The 23,235-nt window shown below is 38.8% G+C and overlaps 1 protein-coding gene across 3 annotated transcripts in view; it reads left to right on the top strand.

Moving 5' to 3' along the window:
* Positions 1-1,979: 1,979 nt before the first annotated feature.
* LOC134751147 (RNA-binding protein fusilli) overlaps positions 1,980-23,235 on the top strand; it is a 136,414-nt gene continuing 115,158 nt past the window's right edge. The window contains exon 1 of one of the 3 annotated variants that reach the window (XM_063686508.1): positions 1,980-2,412. In XM_063686508.1, the coding sequence (XP_063542578.1) occupies positions 2,284-2,412 (129 nt within the window). In that variant the 5' untranslated portion in view covers positions 1,980-2,283. The remainder of the gene's footprint in view (positions 2,413-23,235) is intronic. The other 2 variants (XM_063686509.1, XM_063686510.1) reach the window with 2 other exon arrangements.

A 23,235-nucleotide genomic window follows, 5' to 3' on the forward strand; every position in this document is an offset into this window, starting at 1 on the left:
TTATCACAAAGGGAACTTCAAACCATTACAAATAAAAACTCAACACGTTTTCCAACAATCTTTCAGGAATAGCAAGAATATAATTAAAATAAACCAAGATGACCGCTGAAACATCCCGAAATATTTCAACTAAAATAATACGACTATGTCAAGTTGTTACAGTTGACACCTACCTGTAAAATAACGAACTTATATTTTATTTGGCTGGATTATATTATAGAACCACATAGGACCATTTGACATTTCCCTCAGTTCATCTTATGACAATACTGAAAAAAACGAAAGAACTTGCGGATTGTTGTCTCACTCACTCATAGACAAAAAGTAATAACGTGTTGTGAATACGATATCTTTTACCAAGCTTTTATTTTTGCCCGGCTTCTTTGCTTTAGTCATTATTCTGAGAGCCTACCTACCAGTTTTGATTTTGACATGGGATTTCCAGTGATAACTCGGTAGATGGCGCTATGGTGTGGAATTGATGTTCTGAAACGAGCTAGGTTTATATTTTCTAAAGTTTGTAAGTATGTATCAAAATTGTAACTACTACCTATTTCTGTTGCCGCTATAAAGAACAAATACTAAAAAGTACAGAACCCTCGGTGGGCGAGTCCGAATCGCACTTGTTTTTTATGTGAACGAGCAGACGATTCGCCCGATGGGAAGCTGTCACAGCCTCTTAAATATGTGGCTTTCCATCAGAGAAGGATCCTTATGCTAGTTATGCTTCATCTGCAATAAGGACCTTATAAGGACCCTTCTGCTATGGAAAGCCATATATGTATACGCGTTGCCAACCCTTGAAGGAACCCTTTAACATTTTTGTGACGCCCATTAAAATCAACTTTATTAATCCAAGATTTATTACTATTTACTTGAATGTCACATGATTACCTCTTACCACATACTAAACATAAATAATTATTTTAACATCCATCAACATTGTAATTAACCAATAGAAGATGAACTTTAAGCCGTATATAGATTACCGAGAACTAAAGGGTCAAGTAAAGTTGGTGTGTTTCAACGTCGTTGAAGTCTTTTACATGAGGTCAAGAGAGGTCTACGGAAAAGTACTGTAAAACATGTTAATTTGTGAACAATGTTAGTAATGTTACCTTCGGAATAATGGAAAATCAGTCAACAATAGGACATTATGCAGTTGAGAAAAAAAGTAGGATTTTTGTTTGAATATTAATTCATGTTAGTAGGTAGGTTAAATTAATTGTACATTGGTAGATGGGAGTCATACCTACATCCTCCTACATCCTTTATGTAAAATACCTATGAAGAACAACAAACAAGAATCTTTTTTTAGGTAGTACCTACCCAGGTAGGTAGGTTCAGGTACCTATATTCAGTTAGGCGTAGGTACCAAAATAAACGAATGTCAATCAAATCTCCAGACATTTTATTTTAACCTTCTTCCAAAATCCAAATCATGCTTAGTAAGTGTTTTAGCCACTTGACGTACCAAGCATGAGATCAAATAGCATTAATAATGTATTTATTATACATTACTGCACTTCATGAGAATTTTATAAATAAAGGTAAAGAGATTGCGCAATGTAAGCGATTGACCAAAAACGCTTAAACCGGTCGTCGTTACGCATCAATAATGCATACACAGCAAGATAGCGATATAGGTTTCTAATATCACGATAATAAATAAACAAATCCGGATGTTCCATTAATACAAATATAAGCCTTCTCGTAAGGGCTTAAAGTGCATAATCGAATGGTATGAGACATGTGAAAATCGACGAAAATGCTAGCCGGTTACTTTTATATTTAAATAAACAAAACGTTCCATTGATGTTTCAAAAGGGAATACTTGAATTTGAAATGTTGTCGGAGAGGTAATGAACCGCGTTGGCAACGCGTGGATATATTCTAGCTATCTCATCAATGATAATGGCGGAGCGGCAACGTCGCCTCACCTGGCTTACCTGGGCACAGTGCGCACGCACTGACAAGGGGGCAAGCGAGCGGCACTCGCAGTCTCGATCATACCATCCCGCAGACAGACCGTTTTAAAAAACAAAACGAAACATTTAAGAAAAAACTCCATTGTCTGTGTTTATCCGTGCGGGTTTTTAAAAACTACAGTTCCAAACAGTGCAACGTACAAAAGTGATGTGATTTTTCGATTTTAAAAACGGATGCTTGATTAGCGGTACAACATTACTCAACGAGTTTCTAGCGGCAAAACGGTGGGCATAAGCGAGAATTCGGGCATGAGAGTGTAGTTTTTTTTAAGTGTTGTCATCGTTGTATGGCACGATGATATCTGGAGGATGGGTTTGCGCGCTGCACGTGAGGACGGCAGGCCTAGGGGGCGCAGCCCTGGGCTCGGACGAGGAGGAAGTGGTCTACCTGGCCTATATTGTCATTGACGTGAGCAACAATCAGGTAAGAATAAGAATCTTTCGCCGTTTACAAAAGTCTAGTGTTGTAAGAAATGCGTCAATGACTGTATCCCTATGGCCTATAAGTCTTTCGTCTTTCTATAAACAGAATTAAAAAAGTTTTTGACCAGTGATGCGGATGAGACGAGCGCCTAACCACCCTGTGGCTTTAGCTTGCCACTGTAAACAATTTAAAAAGTTATACCTAACCTAAAACATGCTCGGTTCTGTTTTCAATCATGTAAGAGCGGTGGGTGGCGGCTATCTATCTTGTAATAAAGTGAGAAATACGAACTCACTAACAAGGTAAACGGTGAACATGATTAATCTTATTATTTTTAGGGTTCCGTACCCAAAGGGTAAAAACGGGACCCTATTACTAAGACTCCGCTGTCCGTCTGGCCGTCTGCCGTCTGTCCGTCTCTGCTCACCAGGCTGTATCTCATGAACCGTGATAGCTAGATAGTTGAAATTTTCAATGATGTATTTCTGTTGCCACCCTCAGTGGGCGAGTCCGACTCGCACTTGTCCGGTTTTTTTTCAATTGCGTGGGCGATTTTCAAAGGCAAAATGACTTATCTCCAAAACTCATGGCATGAAAATGTATAACTGCCTATAGGGAGGGTAGGGATCCAGTAGACCAGTATCCACCAAAGAATAATGTTTTAAACTACTGGCAATGTCACAATGATATCACGAGTCACGACACTGCGACGTTTATTTTTTTAAATGAAATAAAATAGGTGAATCGTACGAAGTACATCCTACTTTAACTACTAAACTATTTAATTTTATAAGGACAGCCTTAATTGAAAATAGTGCTGTGCTGTCACCGGTTTCAGCAAGTCAAAGTATCGTTTTTTTAGTAGGGTCATTTTTCGTTCTACGCGACTGCTAATAAAGTCACCACTCACCAGTCTCTGGTGAGACTTGTAGCAAAAACAATCCTAAAGCAAATAAATACCTATTAGTGCATTTGTGTCAACGAACTGACTACCACCGGTCCTACCGGGATCATAATTGCTATCTCTTTCACACTTGCTACGATCTTACAAATGTGAAAGAGTAAGTTATAAAAAATTGTCTGACGGTACGGAACTTTCCGTGCGCATGTCCTCCCGCACTTGAAGATTTATTTTTGACGAATTAACAATAAAAAAAACCGACCAAGTGCGAGTCGGATTCGCGCACGAAGGGTTCCGTACCATTACGCAAATAACGGCAAAAAATCACTTTTGTTGTATGGGAGCCCCACTTAAATATTTTTTATTTTATTCTGTTTTTAGTATTTGTTGTTATAGCGGCAACAGAAATACATCATCTGTGAAAATTTCAACTGTATAGCTATCACGGTTCATGAGATACAGCCTGGTGACAGACGGACAGACAGACAGCGGAGTCTTAGTAATGGGGTCCCGTTTTTGCCCTTTGGGTACGGAACCCTAAAAAACTGTCTTGACCATACATTAATAGAAATATTTAGAAGTAGACAGTAAATAAACACACTATAACAACTGATAATATTGATTTGTAATCTCTACCAGTGGGGGGACACTCCTCCTTTCGGGCTTTCTCGGGTCCGTTCGGCTCAGCATTGCTCCGAGCAATAGGGTTGACACAACTTGACGTTCCTTTGCGTGGACGACCACAGATAAGATAATGACTTGAATTTTGACAACCCTAAATAGCCGAAAAGGATAGTGCCATATATTACAAAGGGACAGCGTGATTCGTCCATGAATCGCTGTAAAACTTAGGTTTTGTAGGAAGTGTCCTTTCTGTACGCTAGTAAGTATTTATTTTGTGTCTCTACAACCTTGACTAAATTATCGATTTTGAAGTTAATCATTTAACGGGCAATCATTACCTAGGTAAGTAGGTACATATCTACATTAGATAATTTTGCATTCAAAAGGTCAGAGACAAGCGTATGACTGGTAATTTATGCAAAATCTTGTAGATGTAATGTAAGTAGATATTTCATAGACATGGTTTCTCAAATCTATAAATTTGGCCCTCTTTATATTTCCCAGACAGCTGCTAACCCTTGTTATGTTTTTACTTTAGTCTATAAAGTCTTTACTTTATTTTTTGCAACAAATAAGTATAGTTTTAAATAGAGATTATTATTATTTGTTTTTATTTGTCTCTTTCTAAGAGCGTTTTCACATTGTCGGATCCGATATCGGATGTAGGAACCTACATCCGCGTAGTCAGGCCGCGGGGGCGCGCCCGGGCGCCGTCTTTAGACTCTTTAGCGGTCAGTCACGCACACTAGCACACTACAACAAGCATTATGCCTACACATACGCACACAAACAAATATTATCGGTTCGACAGCTGACGGGGAGGTCCGACATGGTTGAATTTATCGAAAGCGCTTTCCGATATCGGATGATTCGGATGTCGGAAGGCGCTTATGAGAAAAACAGCTGCAGGAGAGTGCCATATGGCATTAAGTCCACCTTTTTAGGGTTCCGTACCCAAAGGGTAAAAACGGGACCCTATTACTAAGACTCCACTGTCCGTCTGTCTGTCACCAGGCTGTATCTCATGAACCGTGATACCTAGACAGTTGAAATTCACAGATTATGTATTTCTGTTGCCGCTATAACAACAAATACTAAAAATACGGAACCCTCGGTGGGCGAGTCCGACTCGCACTTGTCCGGTTTTTTGAGTTAGGTAGGTATCTATATTTTTTTAGCAGTAATTATTAAATGAATAAATAAATACAGAGAAACACAAATGTCTCACATTTTACATTTATCTGACATCCGATATCAGATCGGGCAATGTGAAAACGCTCTAATAGTAATAACTAACTTTTTTCGACGAAAATTTATTCGCAAATGCATAGAAATGGTGATTAGTTTTCCATTCCAGTAGCCAGTTTTCCATTAGTTGGGTTTCCCACAGCGATTGTGCATTGCTTCAAAACCAGCATAACTTGAAATATAATGAAAAAACATAACACAAGTCCGCATTTTCCTCTCTGAATATTAACATTAAGTAGGCGTAGAAAATTTGTTTTTACACAATATGCTGTATAGGTGCATATATTAACCACAGCTATGCCCTGTCGTGTCGTTTGATTTACTTGGGAGCATTTATAAATTTGTATGGAATATGTTGTAATATTCAAAAAGTCAAACGAAGGGACATAACTTTGGTTAATAAACATCAAATCGTGTACAAATATTTTCCACAATGTCAATGTCCAAAGAGGAAAATGGTGACTACAATTGTATGGAGATGCGGTCGTCCACTATCCCCTTAGTTTAGTGTGTAACCAGAGCTCACAGTTTCATTGGTCAGTCGATGCCAAGATGGCGGATGGTCTAGGGGTCAATATCCCACGAAATTGCCTAAAAAAGAAGAAACGAGCTGTGACGAACAAGTCTCGGACAGCCAAAAGCCAAACCTGTACCTACGCCTACGATTAGTGTTTATGGCGGTTCCCTGAGCCAGAAGGCGAAAAATCTTATATGATCATGTTTTTCTAAGAGGCGTTGATATTCGTAGACGTGGAAAAAATATATGTAGTTCTTGACTATATTATCTTTAATATCATAGCTTCCGAGTTCCGATACACGAATTATGACACTTCGCTCGATACAACTAATTCCCAAAGTAACCTCTAACTCGGACTTTTATTCCAACTTTACTCGGTTATTTATTATGTGATACGATAAACAAAAAAAGAAGAAAAAACAATCAACTTAAATAATAATTTCATAGCTTTTGAATTTCGATATTGTAAGGTAACGTTTTTAAAATAAATAAAAATCGACAAAATTCGATCAAAATTGACTCTTGGCACGCATGATCTTTCCCGTTCTTTCTTGCGAAATATGACAGTGACAGCGGCAAACCGATGGAACGGCATTATGATTCGATACTTTCATAAAATAATTTAATTAGCCGGGAATTGTTAACTCGTTTGTGTATTTATGTACCTAAACAATAATAGCATGTTATTTTCCAACTCTAACATTGTGAATAATGTTGTTAATGTCCCAATTTTTAATAGTTGCTGTTTTCTTAAATATTTTTCCCACTGCACCCACGTTCGAGAATATCTCTTTCGCCCTATGGTTGACTGGTAAAGAATGCCTTAAGGCATTAATTCCGCCATTTGTACTTATTTTTATTGTGCAATAAACAAACTACCACGGTTCATGAGATACAGCCTGGTGACAGACAGACGGACAGCGGAGTCTTAGTAATAGGGTCCCGTTTTCACCCTTCGGGTACGGAACCCTAATAACTGAATGACTGATGTGTGAATGTCACGCCCTCTCGCCAGAAAAAGAATGAAGGACTTTGGAACAGGCAATCTGGAACCAAGGAATTGAAAACGCTACCCACGAGCTCCATCATCCGGATCTGGCATATGGAGATGGTGGGAAAAACTCTTAAGTAGCGGACGGATCTTTCCTAGGGGGTAACTGCACAAAAGATCACTATGGGTCGAAGTGTATCCGCAAGGGCCCCCAAAAACCATAAGATAAAATAACATAGGTAGGTATTTATTTATTTATTTTATTTAAAATTTTATTGCACGAAAGGAAAACTTATCGTACAAAAAGGCGGACGTAATGCCAAAAGCAATATCTACCAGTTAATGTAATATAACTAATATAAAATAATAATAAAAGGTATAATGTCAAATAACCAAAAAAACTCGTTACATGACTTACATATTTGTAGAATAACTTAAAAGTAATGTTTTTTGACACTGTTTCCATTTGTCATTTACATACAAAGACCTGTACAAAAACGTCAGTTTTTCGAACGAAATTAAATATTGCGTTCTTATGTTGTTTTTTTGTTGCTTAATGGCTTTAGATGTAAACAAACTCGATTTCAAGTTTGGTAAGATGCAATAACGAAAACACGAATGGCAAAGATATGTATAAGTAGTACATGAAACATCCTTTAAACTTTGCCGCATTCAGGTAAAACGAACAACAGGATTTTTAAGCCATTCCTCATATGAATTGATTGACAGCAAATCATTGCCTTATACAAGTAGGTAGGTAACTCATCGACGAGGTCATCGCTAATTGGCCATAGCTTCATTAAAACATCGCGTGTCGATGCCATTACGAGTGCAATGTGAAATTGGATACAGGTAGGAAAGGGATTTATACCTGTTTAACACCCTGTTCTTGCCTAATCTCTGCATGGTTTCGATTTATATCGATTTTAGTACATCACTATTTAAGGAACGCAAAAAACTGGCAACACTTGAAATGTCATTTCAGTATATGAAGTAGATCTAGCATATTTTCTATAGATTTGCTAGAGTTTAGACCAAGAAAAGTCTGCCACGATTTTCATCGCATACGCAGTTCGTTATTTATACGTCATAATTAGCTCCATGCATGAATTTATTTTTATTTTTGGATTCATAATTTATATCGTTGGAACACCGGAAATGATAAAAATACTTTTGTAAACCTTAACATTATTTTATTAAAAAATATTTAAAATGTTGAAAATTTTTGAGCGGTTGAAACGCTCATAATTTTTGGTGCGAATTCGACAGAGCGTGATGACGTCACACGTTGGGCGGTCCAACTGACGTTTGCTACTAATGACACAAATCTGTCGAACGCGTGACGTCACGTGGCGTTTCGACCGTTTCGCTCACTAGCTTATCGCGGGCAAACTTTTGTACTTTTTATTTATAATTTTAAGTAATTAAATGGTAATTTAAAGACGGAAATGCATTTGTAACATGATATAACGGTAACAAACATCCGAATAAAACATATTTCGTTCAAATATAAACTTCATGCATGAGGCTAATTTCATAGAAGTTTGACGTTTAAAATAACACTTGCACTGCGTGTGCTATCAAAATCATTGCAGACATATCTTGGTCTTACTCTATAATATTATAATACGCGTGCGCCCGTGAGCGACATAACATACGCAATGCGTCAAAATTAAAAACACGTTTTAACATTCCTGACAACATACCAAAAACAGCCTACGTAATTTGGTCGGGTTATTAAATTTGTTACCTACATAGACTTATATAGTATAGTAGTTATAGACATGAAACCGAGCGACCAGGGGTAAGAGAAGACATATTCATGTATTGACAGCATGGAGACTATATAAAGGAGCCAAATCTCTATGTATGAAAAGTGTCCGTCAAAAAACAGTAATTAGGCGGCGCCACCATACACCGAAATACTACCAAAAACAACCTACGTAATTTGGTCGGGTTATTTGTTGCCTTATTTGGTTCATGTTATACTCATGTCCCAGAGCCTAACTAGCGTCACCGGAGAGATTAGGAACTATTATTTACAGCTGAAAGCTGGTCACTTTTGCAATAGTTCTGCCATAAGCATAATAGACACTATACATGTAGATTGACATGAAACCGAGCGACCAGGGGTAAGAGAAAGATGGCAGCACAATCCTTTTTCTCTTTCACTCATAAATTTCGGTATTTCGCCATCGCCTCCTCCCTATGCTGCCATAACCCGACCATGAAACAAAACCCGGTCGGTGATAAGGACAAAGCATGGCACTATTTTCTCTTTCCTCCATAGACCTAGCATTACATTAGACCAGCTATACGCGTGCGCCCGTAAGGGATAGACATAGATGACGTCATAAACGTGGGGATACCATATTGGTAAAAATTACCCCAATATTTGATATTACGTTGGGGCGATTACCCTGGAGGCAAAGTTAGCTAGTTTGACGGTATTAAAAAATTGTTAAATAAAATGTCAATGGGCCGTTCTTTTTAGGCGTATAAACAATGAAATACCTCCTATAATTCGCGCAGGTGGTACAAAACTAAACATGTTTAGTAAATAAAACGTAAAATAAAATGTATTATGGGTTTTAATTTAAAGAAATCACAAATCGCGATCACACCAATTAATGTACACCACATTTTTAATCTTCACAACATTTGTTTATTTATTTTTTGGAATTAGAAGTACGAAAAAACTTCGAGGTCAAAATTACCCATAAAATTATGATATTTTCATCTGGTATCCCTAACATGATTGTTATGCAGCTAAATTAAGAAGAAGTTTAAAAATGGCTGACCTCAGACTCCTACCTACCTACGTAATTTGGGCGGATAATTTTACAAATAATGTTTTGTTAATTTGCGTAAATAATTGTGATATTTTTATTGAAATCGTTTGATTCTACATTGCTTTGAGTGTAACGTAATTTTACGATGTTATTCTCACATATTGCGTTAAGAGGAAGGTGTAAAATACCGTACTTACGTGTGAAACGTTATGATCTCATATTTTTGCTCAGAGCGGCTATTACAGCCGATTACAGAACAATTCACCAGTATTTTATCAAAGTTCAAGCATTCAAAACGCTAACCATCACTATATTTCATAAGAGAAAGCACAATTTCATACAAAACAACGATAATTAAACAAGCAACGAACAAACATGACATGTCACGTACTTATTTGTTTGCCACAACCTCGGTTGTGGCAGCGGTGGAAAAGTGAAACTATGACAAGGACAAACAATAACAGCGCTTTCTCTGCTACTCCTACTGAAAGATACATAAGACTATCCCGTTCGGTCATTTTCCCCCACTCCTCATGACCGATCCAGTTATACTAGATTCATGCTTTCCTCTTATAGGAATCGCAATAAGACTATCTTTCTCTATCAAAGAGTGTCAGGCCCTTGGCCATAAGAGATTGTCGTCCTTTCTATATCGTCCATAATTGACTGTATGCGTATGGCAGCATAATCCTTTTTCCCTTTACTTATAAATTTCGGTATTTCGCCATCGCCTCCTACCTATGCTGCCATAACCCGACCATGAAAAAAAACCCGGTCGGTGATAAGGACAAAGCATGGCACTTTTCTCTTTCCTCTTATAGGAATCGTAATAAGACTATCTTTCTCTATCAAAGAGTGTCAGGCCCTTGGTTACCTACCATAAACCATACAATTTTTTACGGTGGGAAATAAAAAAATGTGAGACTGTGACAAGGACAAACAATAATAACGCTTTCTCTGCTGTACTCCTACTGAAAGTTCCAAAAGACGTGATAAGAGCATCTCGTTCGGTCATCTCCGGGGTCTACTATGGCCTCATAACCTCATAAACACTAGCGCTTTTTCAACGCGCGTTAAAAAAGCGTCTTGAGTGACACAAATGGATAAAGATAAAAGATAAAAAACGTCATGGTCATTAAATCGAATTTAGCGTGCGGACGGATTTAAGCGCTTTTTTAACGCGCTTTCGTGCGTCTGGGGCCTTACTATGTATATATTACTAATTATTCTTATTTGATGTTTAATTATTGCATTAAAAAATAAATTGACAAACACATTAGCAATATAGGCCATTATAGGCCCAATGAAAGGACAAGAACATTTAAAAATTAACATCAATTTTTATTAATTTAATATCACAACTTGACAGCCTTCATATCACACAAATTTAACCATTAAATTAATATTAAACATAATACGATTAATCACTTCACCTTATAAAGCAAAGTCCCCCGCCGCGTCTGTCAGTTTGTATGTTCGCGATAAACTCAAAAACTATTGAACAGATTTTCATGCGGTTTTCACCTATCAATAGAGTGATTCTTGAGGAAGGTGTAGGTGTATAATTTGTTAACCCGTGCGAAACCGGGGCGGGTCGCTAATAAGTTATAATTATTAGTAATAAATAAATTGACAATATAATAAAACTATGAAAACGGATTATATCGCGTATATTGAATTTATAATACATCCCGACGTTTCGAACCACGATCGCTGTAAAGGGTTCGAAACGTCGGGATGTATTATAAAATCATTATACGCGATATAATCCGTTTTCATAGTTTTAGTTCATGAGTAACTATCGCGGTAACCGAAGACTACCTTAGAATTAACAATAATTAGTATTTTAACTCACAGTTATCTAAATGCGCATTCATATCATCATTTTCAATCATCTGCGTACAACACGGGCAGGGCAACTTATACACATGCCACGAACGACTAAAGGATTACTCACGTTAGACCGGGCCGTGTCCGGGCCGGAGCTTCCGGCGCTTACTTTCCTATGACATGACAGGTGATCACGTGGTGTTTTTCCATAGAAAACGAAGCGCCGGAAGCTCCGGCCCGCACACGGCCCGGTCTAACGTGAGTCATCCTTTATGGAGGTATGTCATAACAACAAGATCACCCTACAATGGATCAAAGGACACAGTGGATCATGGGGTAACGATGCTGCGGACGAGCTTGCCAGGCAAGGATCGAGTGCGGGAGCGATTGGCCCAGAACCGATCCTCCCGATACCGTTTAGCAAGGTACCCTCAATGCTGCTGGCACGTACAGGGAAACTACACACAGAATATTGGCTAATAAACCAGACTGGATGCAGACAGGCCAAACAAGCCATGCCTGGCTCAATCAAGCTCACAAGAGTGCTCCTTCAACTAGGGAAGACCCGACTGAGCATGGTAACCAGTGTCATAAGAGGTCATGGACTATTTAACAAACATCTTTTTATAAGGTGTCACAGACAATCCCCTATGCAGAGTATGCATGGAGACAGAAGAAACAGCCTCTCACGTAGTGCTGGAATGCAGCGGAGTGGCCCCATACAAGGCAAAACATCTCGGATCCCCGAGAGACCTCCCCGATATTTGAGTAGGAGTGGATGTTCGTGCTTTGTACCAAACCAATTTACGATATTTTTGCTTAAAAAGACGACTACGTGGCCTCATCATGAAGTAATGAAGTTTTTAGAACTATATCGCGTCGTTGCGTTTTCAACCATTGCATGGCCATCTCGCTAGTCCAGCGCTGGGCCATCGGGTAGAGGAGCCATTAAATAACTTGTGTCTCATAATAAATAATAATAATAATAAATATTATAGGGACATTCTTACACAAATTGGCTAAGTCCCACGGTAAGCTCAAGAAGGCTTGTGTTGTGGGTACTCAGACAACGATATATATATAATACCTGTACAAATACTTAAATACATAGAAAACATCCATGACTCAGGAACAAATATCTGTGTTCATCACACAAATAAATGCCCTTACCGGGATTCGAACCCAGGACCATCGGCTTCACAGGCAGGGTCACTACCCACTAGGCCAGACCGGTCGTCAAAACCCATGCCCGTCCTGCGGGCGCCACTGTCGTTCAAATAGCCGATAACGGTAACATTTCGATATCTATTAGGGGTCTAAATTGCCTAAGCATTCACCAAAAATGGGTTATTCCGTACAGATAATCTATTATTAATTAATTATATCAATGAGGTTAGGTTCTAATATCTTCTAATTACTTATAGGAATCGATTAGAAAGCAGTATCGAAATCGGTTAAGTCATTTGGAAAATGATAAACGGATATTAGAAGGTAAGAACGAATGAGTACATCCTATTGCGTTGAGGAAAATCGGTGTTTTTTAATGATATATGAGATATGAGGCAAATGAGCAGACGATTCGCCTAATGGTAAGCTATTATATACTGTCGCGCCAATCATGTGCTAGCCCTGCTGAGGGCTTACATGCCCATTGCAGGCCTTTATGATGGGAGTACGCTCTTTCCTGCAAGGTTTGAAGGAGTTGATTCTTTTTTAAATACAAAAATCAACCTTTGCAAAAACTAAAGTATTTTTTAAATAGATACATACAATAATAATATTAATGTTCAGCGCAGGGCACCTTGTGACGGGCTGTTGAGGAGTAGCGACCCCACGTACCCGAGTGCTTTTGGGGAATTCTGTCAGTCTGTTACTCGACAGATGAGTGGGACAGGGCCCTCTGCCCCTGGCTTGCCTTAGCCGGCTGTCTAGAGTCTAGACTAGAGTGGAGCCCCGCGCGAGAGCTGCGCTCTGAAAATGCTTAAGAGCCCATATGTGATTATTTAATTTAGATATTTAAAAAACCGGCCAAGTGCGAGTCGGACTCGCGCACCAAAGGTTCCGTACTTTGTTGTTGTTACTAGTATTTGTTGTTATAGCGGCAACATCTGCATATCAATGACATGCTGCAAATCAGCGGAATTCATTGTTATGCTGATGATAGTACGGGTGATGCCTCTTACACCGGCCGCACCAATATCTCTCGGGAAAACGTCATCGAGAGCCGGTACAAACTTGTGTCTGAAATTGAGACTTCCCTAAAAGAAATCTCTGAATGGGGTCGACTAAACTTAGTCCGTTTTAACCCTGCCAAGACACAGGTTTGCGCGTTTACCGCAAAAAAATTAGTGTTTGTCGTATCACCTCGTTTTGAGAGCACTCCCCTGACTGCCGCAGCCAGTATCGGAATCCTCGGCGTCGACATTTCGAGTGAAGTCCAGTTCCGCGGCCATTTAGAGGGTAAGGCCAAATTAGCCTCAAAAAAGCTCGGTGTGCTCAACAGATCGAGACAGTATTTCACGCCGGCCCACCGCCTACAGCTGTATAAAGCGCAGGTTCGCCCACACATGGAATACTGTTCTCATCTTTGGGCAGGGGCACCCCAATACCAGCTTCTCCCTCTGGACCGCATCCAGCGAAGAGCGACTCGAATTGTCGACTGCCAGCGTATTTCGGAACGGCTTGACTCCTTGGCGCTGCGTAGAGATGTGGCCTCGCTCTGCATTTTCTATCGCGTGTATAACGGGGAGTGCTCCGAGGAATTGTTCGGATTAATCCCTGCAGCTTCTTTTCGCCATCGCCCTACGCGACAACATTACCATCCTCACCACTTAGATGGTTGGCAGTCCTCAACTGTGCGTTTCTCTAGAAACTTCCTGCCTCGCACAGCTAAACTGTGGAATGAACTGTCGCCTGCGGTATTTCCGGACCGATATGACCTTCAAACCTTCAAGAAAAGAGCGTATTCCCATCTTAAAGGCCGGCAACGCACTTACAACCCCTCTGGTGTTGCGGGTGTCCATGGGCGGCGGTAATCGCTTACCATCAGGTGATCCGTCTGCTCGTTTGCCTCCTATTTCATAAAAAAAAAAATGCATCATCTGTGAAAATTTCAACTGTCTAGCTAATCACGGATCATGAGATACAGCCTGGTGACAGACAGACAGACGGATAGCGGAGTCTTAGTAATATGGTCCCGTTTTTACCCTTTGGGTACGGAACCCTAAAACCAGCTTTCACGTATCTACCGAAAAATATATTCTTTTTCGGTAGATACGTGAAAGCGACGCTACACGAGCTAACGAGTCTAGATTAAATGAACAAATCTAAAGTTGAAAGTTGCAGACACATAACACATTCATAACGATGCAGATCTCTGCTATCCTCACTAGAAAACTTACGTACTAGCCTTCTATAATCTATGCAAAGACAATCACATAACTTCCTTTTTTCTTGCACAAATGGACTGGATTCCTAACGGACGTTACGTGGGGGGAAGGGAAGTATGAATCTCCGTTAGATGCGCAGGAAAGTAAGGCCGACGCACACCGACATAATGTTGGTAATACACGTATATGTATAGGTATAGTTAACGCTATCTCTACTGAGCTCGTTCACTTACGTACTAACAATGGCAATCTGTTAAACAAAAGCCATTATTTCTTTTACGTGAGCGCGTGGCCTTTTTGTGCCTGAGGCTCACACACAATGGCCACGTGTTCACACAAAAGAAATAATGGCTTTTGTTTAACAGAATGCCATTGTTAGTACAGGTAAGTGAACGAGCTCAGTAGAGATAGCCTTAACTATATTAGGCCGGCCTTATACAGTCTGAATCCATATCTGAATTCATAATCTGAATTCATATTATTAATTCAGAACGCATGGAATTGCATACAATTTACTATTCCCCACACATTCTGATTTTTTCACATTACTAATTTCTCAGATTGATCTGTCAGAATGATACTGACGTGCGTTATGAATTAAGAATATGAAAATTCAGATTATAAATTCCGGACTCACCTCTTTCTATACAATTAGTACGGACGAGCACACACATACTGGATTCAGATTATGAATTTGCCATTGACATTCATGAGAGAGAGTGAGACAGACTTGGTGAGACAACTGATCAGTCTGAATATTTAAGACATGTGTGAGGCAAGGTACCGGAATTCAGACTATGAAGTCAGATTCAGACTGTATAAGGCCAGCCTTAGATTTTAAAATACAGTTACTTTAATTCATTATTTAATAATAGCTTACTAAACACACAAAAGGTAATCTACACAAATTCAAAATTTAAATTATTTACGAAATAAGTATGTATTAGCCTATTTTCCCGGTTTAAGGTCTTTACATGATAAATATGCTACTAAATTTGTCGTTCTCAATCAAAAGGTACCACGTTGCCGCTTGCTATAAGGATGCTCTGACAAGTTATTTGTATAAAGATACAAGCAAATTTCGTCTTTATGGTAAGCGACAAAGTGGTACCTTTTGATTGAGAACGCCACAAATATCGAATATCGAAAATATATGTATACATAGGTTTATCCTCCAGTCGCCCAGAGTGGACCGCGAGCCAGGCCCAAATTTCGTCAGTCATCTCCTCCCGGGCATAAACTCTAGACATGCGCAAAACAGTGCTCCAAAAAGTAATGCTATATCACATCACTTTTTCGAAAACGTAATAGTACACTGAGATATCACATCACTCATCACTCGATACATGACCCGAACGTGAAACAGCGCTTCGGCGCGCGCGTGATGGTCAAATTACAGCATCTCCTACATTACGCAGCGCATCTACAGTACTCTAGTGACGTATAGTGACTAGCGCGTCTCGTACCTATCCGTAATCCGTATAGGCGATGGATTTATTTAATTTATTACGCATTGCGTTCAGTCATCGCTATGTGAAAGATTTTTTGTTTGTGGCGTCCCCACTAGCTGCCACTGTCGACGTCATCTAACAGATGGCGTTAGGGAGCTAGAACGCAATTAGCTAGAAACCTATATCGCGCTTACGAAGTTTCAAATGTCACTTACTATATATACTCCTTCTGACTAACTCTCAGCGGACTTCGGTCCCCAGGCATAACACCCGCCTGGAGAGAGTACTCTCTATTGGCCCTCTCTCTATTATTACCACATGTTCATTCTTATAAATCATAAAATATGCATAATTTATTATTATTTGGATAAAATTGATATGACACTGATACAGGTATGTAATTAATTATGTATGTAAGTTTCGCAGCATTCAAATTGATTTCCCTTCATACTTTACCAAAATAAAATGGAACTCCAGGCTTAGGACTGGCAAACTTCTATAATTATTTTACTATTATTTACAATTTCATTTAAGTATATTTATAATTTAGTTCAAACAGTCTATATATACATACACAAATCTAATTTCTACATTCAGTCTCGGTACGGTACGCACTAATTCACAATTAAATTAAAAGATAAACAAGTAACTCGTACTTAGTTTGCCGCGAACCGCGAAAGTCAACCAAACATTTCATAACAATAATAAAAAACGGTTTTGTTCAAAATCTCAAACAAATTACTTGATTTAGCCGCATCCTTCCCGTATTATAAGAAATCATTATAAGCTCTACGCGGACGCACTAGAGTTTTAAATCTATTGCAGATGCAGAAAATCATATTCGTAAGAATATTAGTGAAATTTGCGACAACTTAAACGCAATCGGCCGAGCGGCCCTCAGAATAATGACTAAAGCATAGAAGTAGGGCAAAAATGCTTCGCAAATATGTATACCCGTACTTTACTTCCTTACGAATTAGATAATGTGCCGAAAAGAGATGCATATATGCTTGTTATTTCTCATTTACGTACGGTGTCATAAGTTTGATAATTTGTTAGGGATGTAACTGTGTCGACTTTTTATATCGATAAATTATGCATAAGTTTATGTGCCGTGTAAAAGAATAATCACGAAATTGGGAAATTGATAATAGTCTGGCTAATGAAAGTTGAACCTGAAAAAACGCGGCAATTTCAAGAAATCTGTAGCAGGCGGCTCGTTGAAATTAAATGAAATGCGTGGAATACAAGGATTGCATAACTTTTATACTTTGTATAATTTTCATATTCTAAAAATCATTAAAAAGTATAAAAATTATGCAATCCTTGGAATCAAAGAGCCGCCTGATATGAGGATTAATGCATGTACCTAATATAGCTTTTATCTCATTTGCAGTCTACCACTCAGAACCGTCTAACTATACCTCTCGTTTTTTTATCATTAGAAAGAAGGCGAGCGATCTTAACGTGTCGTTTTATCGAAAAACACTTTGAAAATAAGTCACAACAAATATAATATACGATAATTTACATACTTTTGCTTTCATAAGTAAAATATTGCTTTATTTATAAAAAAACTTGTCAATAAAAAGACACGTGGAAATGGTTTACCGGTTTTTCTAATGCTAAAAGACTAAGTATAGTTTCTAGTCATGTACAGTCAGCTGCAGAGAAAAGGCACCCCCCTGCATACAAAGTTCTGTAAATTAGTATGGACGTGGGGTACCTTTTCTCTGCAGCTGACTGTACCAAATAGGAAATGAAAAAAAAAACGTTCGTGTAATATATATTTTTTATTTAATAATAGGGAATATTACGCGAAACTCGGCGTAGGTGGCGCCACTATCACAATCTGAGGGTCTATCGCGAAACAAGAAAATCGAACTTTCGTTATCTAACATCTCTGTCACTCTTGCGTATTCGAGCGATAAAGAGGCTGCTAGATAACGAAATTTCGGATTCGAGTTTTCCGGTAGGTCCCCTGAAAACTTGTCAAAAACCTGTTAAAGGTACAGTATAAATAAGTTACTCTACGGTGCACTAAAAAAGCTAGTGCTGCACTCTGGTGGCAGAACATTGCAGTAATATCCCCTATTCCTCGTCCTTTGGAAATCTGAAATAAAAAGTTGAGTTTTGTGACCAACAGTATTAATAAAAGGAACATTCATCACTGATCATTAATGTCTTTTTTATTAGGGTTCCGTACCCAAAGGGTAAAAACGGGACCCTATTACTAATACTTCGCTGTCCGTCTGTCTGTCACCAGACTGTATCTCATGAACCGTGATAGCTAGACAGTTGAAATTTTCACAGATGATGTATTTCTGTTGCCGCTATAACAACAAATACTAAAAAGTAGTCCCCTTGGTGCGCGCGTCCGACCCGCACTTGACCGGTTTTTAGTATTAAACTATAGTCTGGCAAACACAATCTGTCAGTAAGTAAGAACAAAGAAAACTATAGGTACAGTCGAAGGCAAAAATACGATCCAGACAAATGGCTTAAAAATATGTGAACACGATTTTATTGTCTAAGCGTACACATATTTTTGAGACTGTGGGAATGTATATATATTTATGCCCTTGACTGTACTCATCAATTAAAATGAGACAGTCCTGGGCCAAACTATAAGAAAGCTGTAAATGTCGATACGTTATTGATCTGAGGTCGATACATCACTATGCCAAAAATATAACCTTTCATACTTAGCAGAAAAGTTCGAAAAATATGCAAAAATCTATAAAGACTTGAATGCAAGTAATAATTACATAAACAACATATCGATTTCTATGTTTAGGGTCAGGTCCTATAAATTAATTTCTTCAAAATTGAACAAAACTCACCGATTAAAGGTTATCGGTTCGTGCGTATTTTCTTTTCTTCCTGTATACGATTTACAGCCCTCGATCACACAAGACATTATCACAAAGGGAACTTCAAACCATTACAAATAAAAACTCAGCACGTTTTCCAACAATCTTTCAGGAATAGCAACATTATAATTAAAATAAACCAAGATGACCGCTGAAACATCCCGAAATATTTCAACTAAAATAATACGACTATGTCAAGTTGTTACAGTTGACACCTACCTGTGAAATAACGAACATATATTTTATTTGGCTGGATTATATTATAGAACCACATAGGACCATTTGACATTTCCCTCAGTTCATCTTATGACAATACTGAAAAAAACGAAAGAACTTGCGGATTGTTGTCTCACTCACTCATAGACAAAAAGTAATAACGTGTTGTGAATACGATATCTTTTACCAAGCTTTTATTTTTGCCCGGCTTCTTTGCTTTAGTCATTATTCTGAGGAGCGGCCCGACGTCTTCCGAAGATAGCCGAAAGAATCGCAGAGCGAGAGCGAGCGATCACTGAGTGCGAGTGCGAGCGAGATAACAAAGCATGGCTTGGCAAACAAACAACTGTGATGACACTATAGGGTATTTGACAACATTAAAAATATATAACGAATTGCTGTCATCCTGAAAGATAATAAACTAATAAAGTATATTTCACTATATTTGAATGTAAATTATGTTTATTTTTTGGAAAAAAAACGAAAGAAAATTTAATATTTTTTGAAATTTCATCAGGGACGTGAACGCTCTGTGATTGGTCAACGCTCGGATGACGTCACACGCGGGTAAAAATTCTTGATTGCCTTGAGTGTTTTAACTGTTTTATTTGTATTTAGTTAATTTTAGTTATTGTTCCACAGTTTTCTGATATATTCCGATTTATCCGTATATCTAGTAGCACAATATTCATAAGAATCTCAAAATGGAGCCGAAATATGTGAAAGCTGATAGCGCAACCTACCAGACAGACGCATTAATGGTTACACTTTTCTTTAAAGATAATCCAGATTAATATGCTGCGGAACTTAGAAATGTAAAAACATTTCGATTTCGATGATACGAATACGACGACGATATATATATAGAATACGATGACGAGAATAATATCTCCATAGTACTGCACTTTAGTTTGAAAGAAAAAGTATGCTACTAACTACCTACTAATGCTGAAAGAGCTATGTTATGAGGTTATGTAGTAATACATTAAATACCTAGATCTTGTTTCGTTAAATAACAAAATCCGCTGCTTTAATTACCATATTTATTTACAGTTAAATATTACTTACATCGAAGTGGTCTTCACAGATAAAACATTTATATGCGCTTAAATGCTCTTTGGGTCTCTTCGCGCTAGTTTTAACCACATTTTTATTTTTTTGGGATTCGTTAGAACGGAAACAAACAATTTATCTGGATTTTTTATAGTCGTACTTAAACATTGCGGCACTATACACCATATATATCCCATTTTACAGTGAAATAATCAATTCAATGCACATAAACCATAAGATTTACTAAGGTCATTGACTGAGTTTACTCGCGTGTGACGTCACACGTGTCACGTGATTAGCCCCTTTGCAAAAACAGCGTTTAAGGCGCGTTCAAAATAAATAAACTTTAACATTGTTTTTTTATATTTAATACAGGAAATTTCACGGAAATATTAATGTAGTGTAATTATTAAGTCATAAACAATAAATTAAAACCATTTTCAAAAATTAGTCAAATAGCCTATTGCAAGTAGCATTATACATTACGCGCACTGTGTATAGAGTTGAACTGACCATTCATATCGGCGCGTCAATCTATTGAATTTATGGGGAATTGAAACCATTACGCGCGCTTCGGCGCGGGTCGTTCGGCTCGCGTGATGAGTGATACATGAAGTAATGGTTGATTTTTCCGTGTGATACGTAATAGCATATTACGCGTTCGAGAGATATCTCATTTGTGATATCACGAGCATTACTTACACATGTCTAATAAACTCGTATAGCGGTTAACAGCTACGTATGATGAACCCTCGTGAACGTCAGCTGCCGCTCCGTTGGTGGGTTGAGGAATGGCAGCCACCGAAACGCGTAACACGGTCTTTCCACCGCGATACAACCGGCAGAAAATTTGTTTTATTAAGAGCCCGGTTACGATTTTAGTCGCAAAAATGTAAAGTTGATAGATTTCTTCTGTGAAATTGTACACCTTTTGTTACCTAATTGAAATAACAAGTACTGGTTTCTATTAGCACGACTTCTTATCTCTAGGTTTATCAGATCATTTTTTTGAAAAAAGGCTTACTAAATTAGTAATGAATTTTTTTCTGATGGACGTTTAGGTAAACCCGCGTAAAGCACTGACTTTGATGCTCTTATTTGTAAATTTCGTAAAGTTTGGACTGCTAAAAATGGTAAATTTGTATTACACATGTTCTGTACTCTAGGTTTATCAGATTACATTGTTGTTATATGACTTAGAGTTCGAGGAAATGAAAGTTAAACGAATTCAATTTTCTCCAGAAATGACCTCAAAACAAGTGACAATTTCTCCGAAAATCTACTTATTTTCGACGTAGATTGCATACTCAAATAATCTGCAATGTTTACTTAAACTGTTGCTGTACTTAATTTTATTTAAATTGCAACTTTTATTTTCTGACGATTTTTTAAAAACTTCCCCTTTTTCTGGTATAACATCGGTGACACGTGCTCGCGGCCTCAGTCCCGCGCGGGAGCTGGTAGAGGCAGGACGTTTGTTGATCGGCTCCGCACGTTGCATCGACGACGACGAAGTTATTTATCATTGTGTGCGTCGCTCGCCGTGTAAAAAGTTATATTTGTTTGCGTGTTTGGCTGTACTGTGTGGGTGTAAACTGCGACCAGAAACTTTAATCCTTGGGTTGTAAGTACTTGTTTATTAACCGCCTTCAAAAAAAAGGAGGTTCTCAGTTTGACCCGTATGTTTGTATGTATATGTATGTATGTATGTATGTATATATGTTTGTTCGCGATTATCTCGCATTTGGCTGAACCGATTTTGATGCGGTTTTTAGAAAAGTGTTTGTTACATTCTGGAGAAGGTTTTAGTATACATAGAGCTGAGCTGATGCTGAACCCTGGCTGTACCTAGTGGAACGCAGGTTTAGTGCAACATAGGCACACGCTGTTTTGGTCTGTCTTGATGAGCAATTAGGAGAGCAGTACCCAAGATGGAGCTGATGCTGAACCCTGGCTGTACCTAGTGGAAATCAGGTTTCGTGCAACATAGGCACACGCTGTTTTGGTCTTCCGACACGTCTTGATGAGCACTTGGGAGAGCAGTACCCAAGATAGAGCTGATGCTGAACCCTGGCTGTACCTAATGGAACGCAGGTTTGGTGCAACATAGGCACACGCTGTTTTGGTCTTCCGACACGTCTTGATGAGCAATTAGGAGAGCAGTACCCAAGATGGAGCTGATGCTGAACCCTGGCTGTACCTAGTGGAAATCAGGTTTCGTGCAACATAAGCACACGCTGTTTTGGTTATTCGACACGTCTTGATGAGCAATTAGGAGAGCAGTACCCAAGATGGAGCTGATGCTGAACCCTGGCTGTACCTAGTAGAACTCAGGTTTCGTGCAACATAGGCACACGCTGTTTTGGTCCTCCGACACGTCTTGATGAACACTTGGGAGAGCAGTACCCAAGATAGAGCTGATGCTGAACCCTGGCTGTACCTAATGGAACGCAGGTTTGGTGCAACATAGGCACACGCTGTTTTGGTCTTCCGACACGTCTTGATGAGCAATTAGGAGAGCAGTACCCAAGATGGAGCTGATGCTGAACCCTGGCTGTACCTAGTGGAAATCAGGTTTCGTGCAACATAAGCACACGCTGTTTTGGTTATTCGACACGTCTTGATGAGCAATTAGGAGAGCAGTACCCAAGATGGAGCTGATGCTGAACCCTGGCTGTACCTAGTAGAACTCAGGTTTCGTGCAACATAGGCACACGCTGTTTTGGTCCTCCGACACGTCTTGATGAACACTTGGGAGAGCAGTACCCAAGATAGAGCTGATGCTGAACCCTGGCTGTACCTAGTGGAACTCAGGTTTGGTGCAATATAGGCACACGCTGTTTTGGTCTTCTGACACGTCTTGATGAGCAAATGGGAGAGCAGTACCCAAGATAGAGCTGATGATGAACCCTGGCTGTACTAAGTGGAACTCAGGTTC

This window comes from Cydia strobilella, chromosome 21 (genome assembly GCF_947568885.1).
Source record: "Cydia strobilella chromosome 21, ilCydStro3.1, whole genome shotgun sequence".
In the NCBI taxonomy this organism is placed as follows: Eukaryota; Metazoa; Arthropoda; class Insecta; order Lepidoptera; family Tortricidae; genus Cydia; species Cydia strobilella.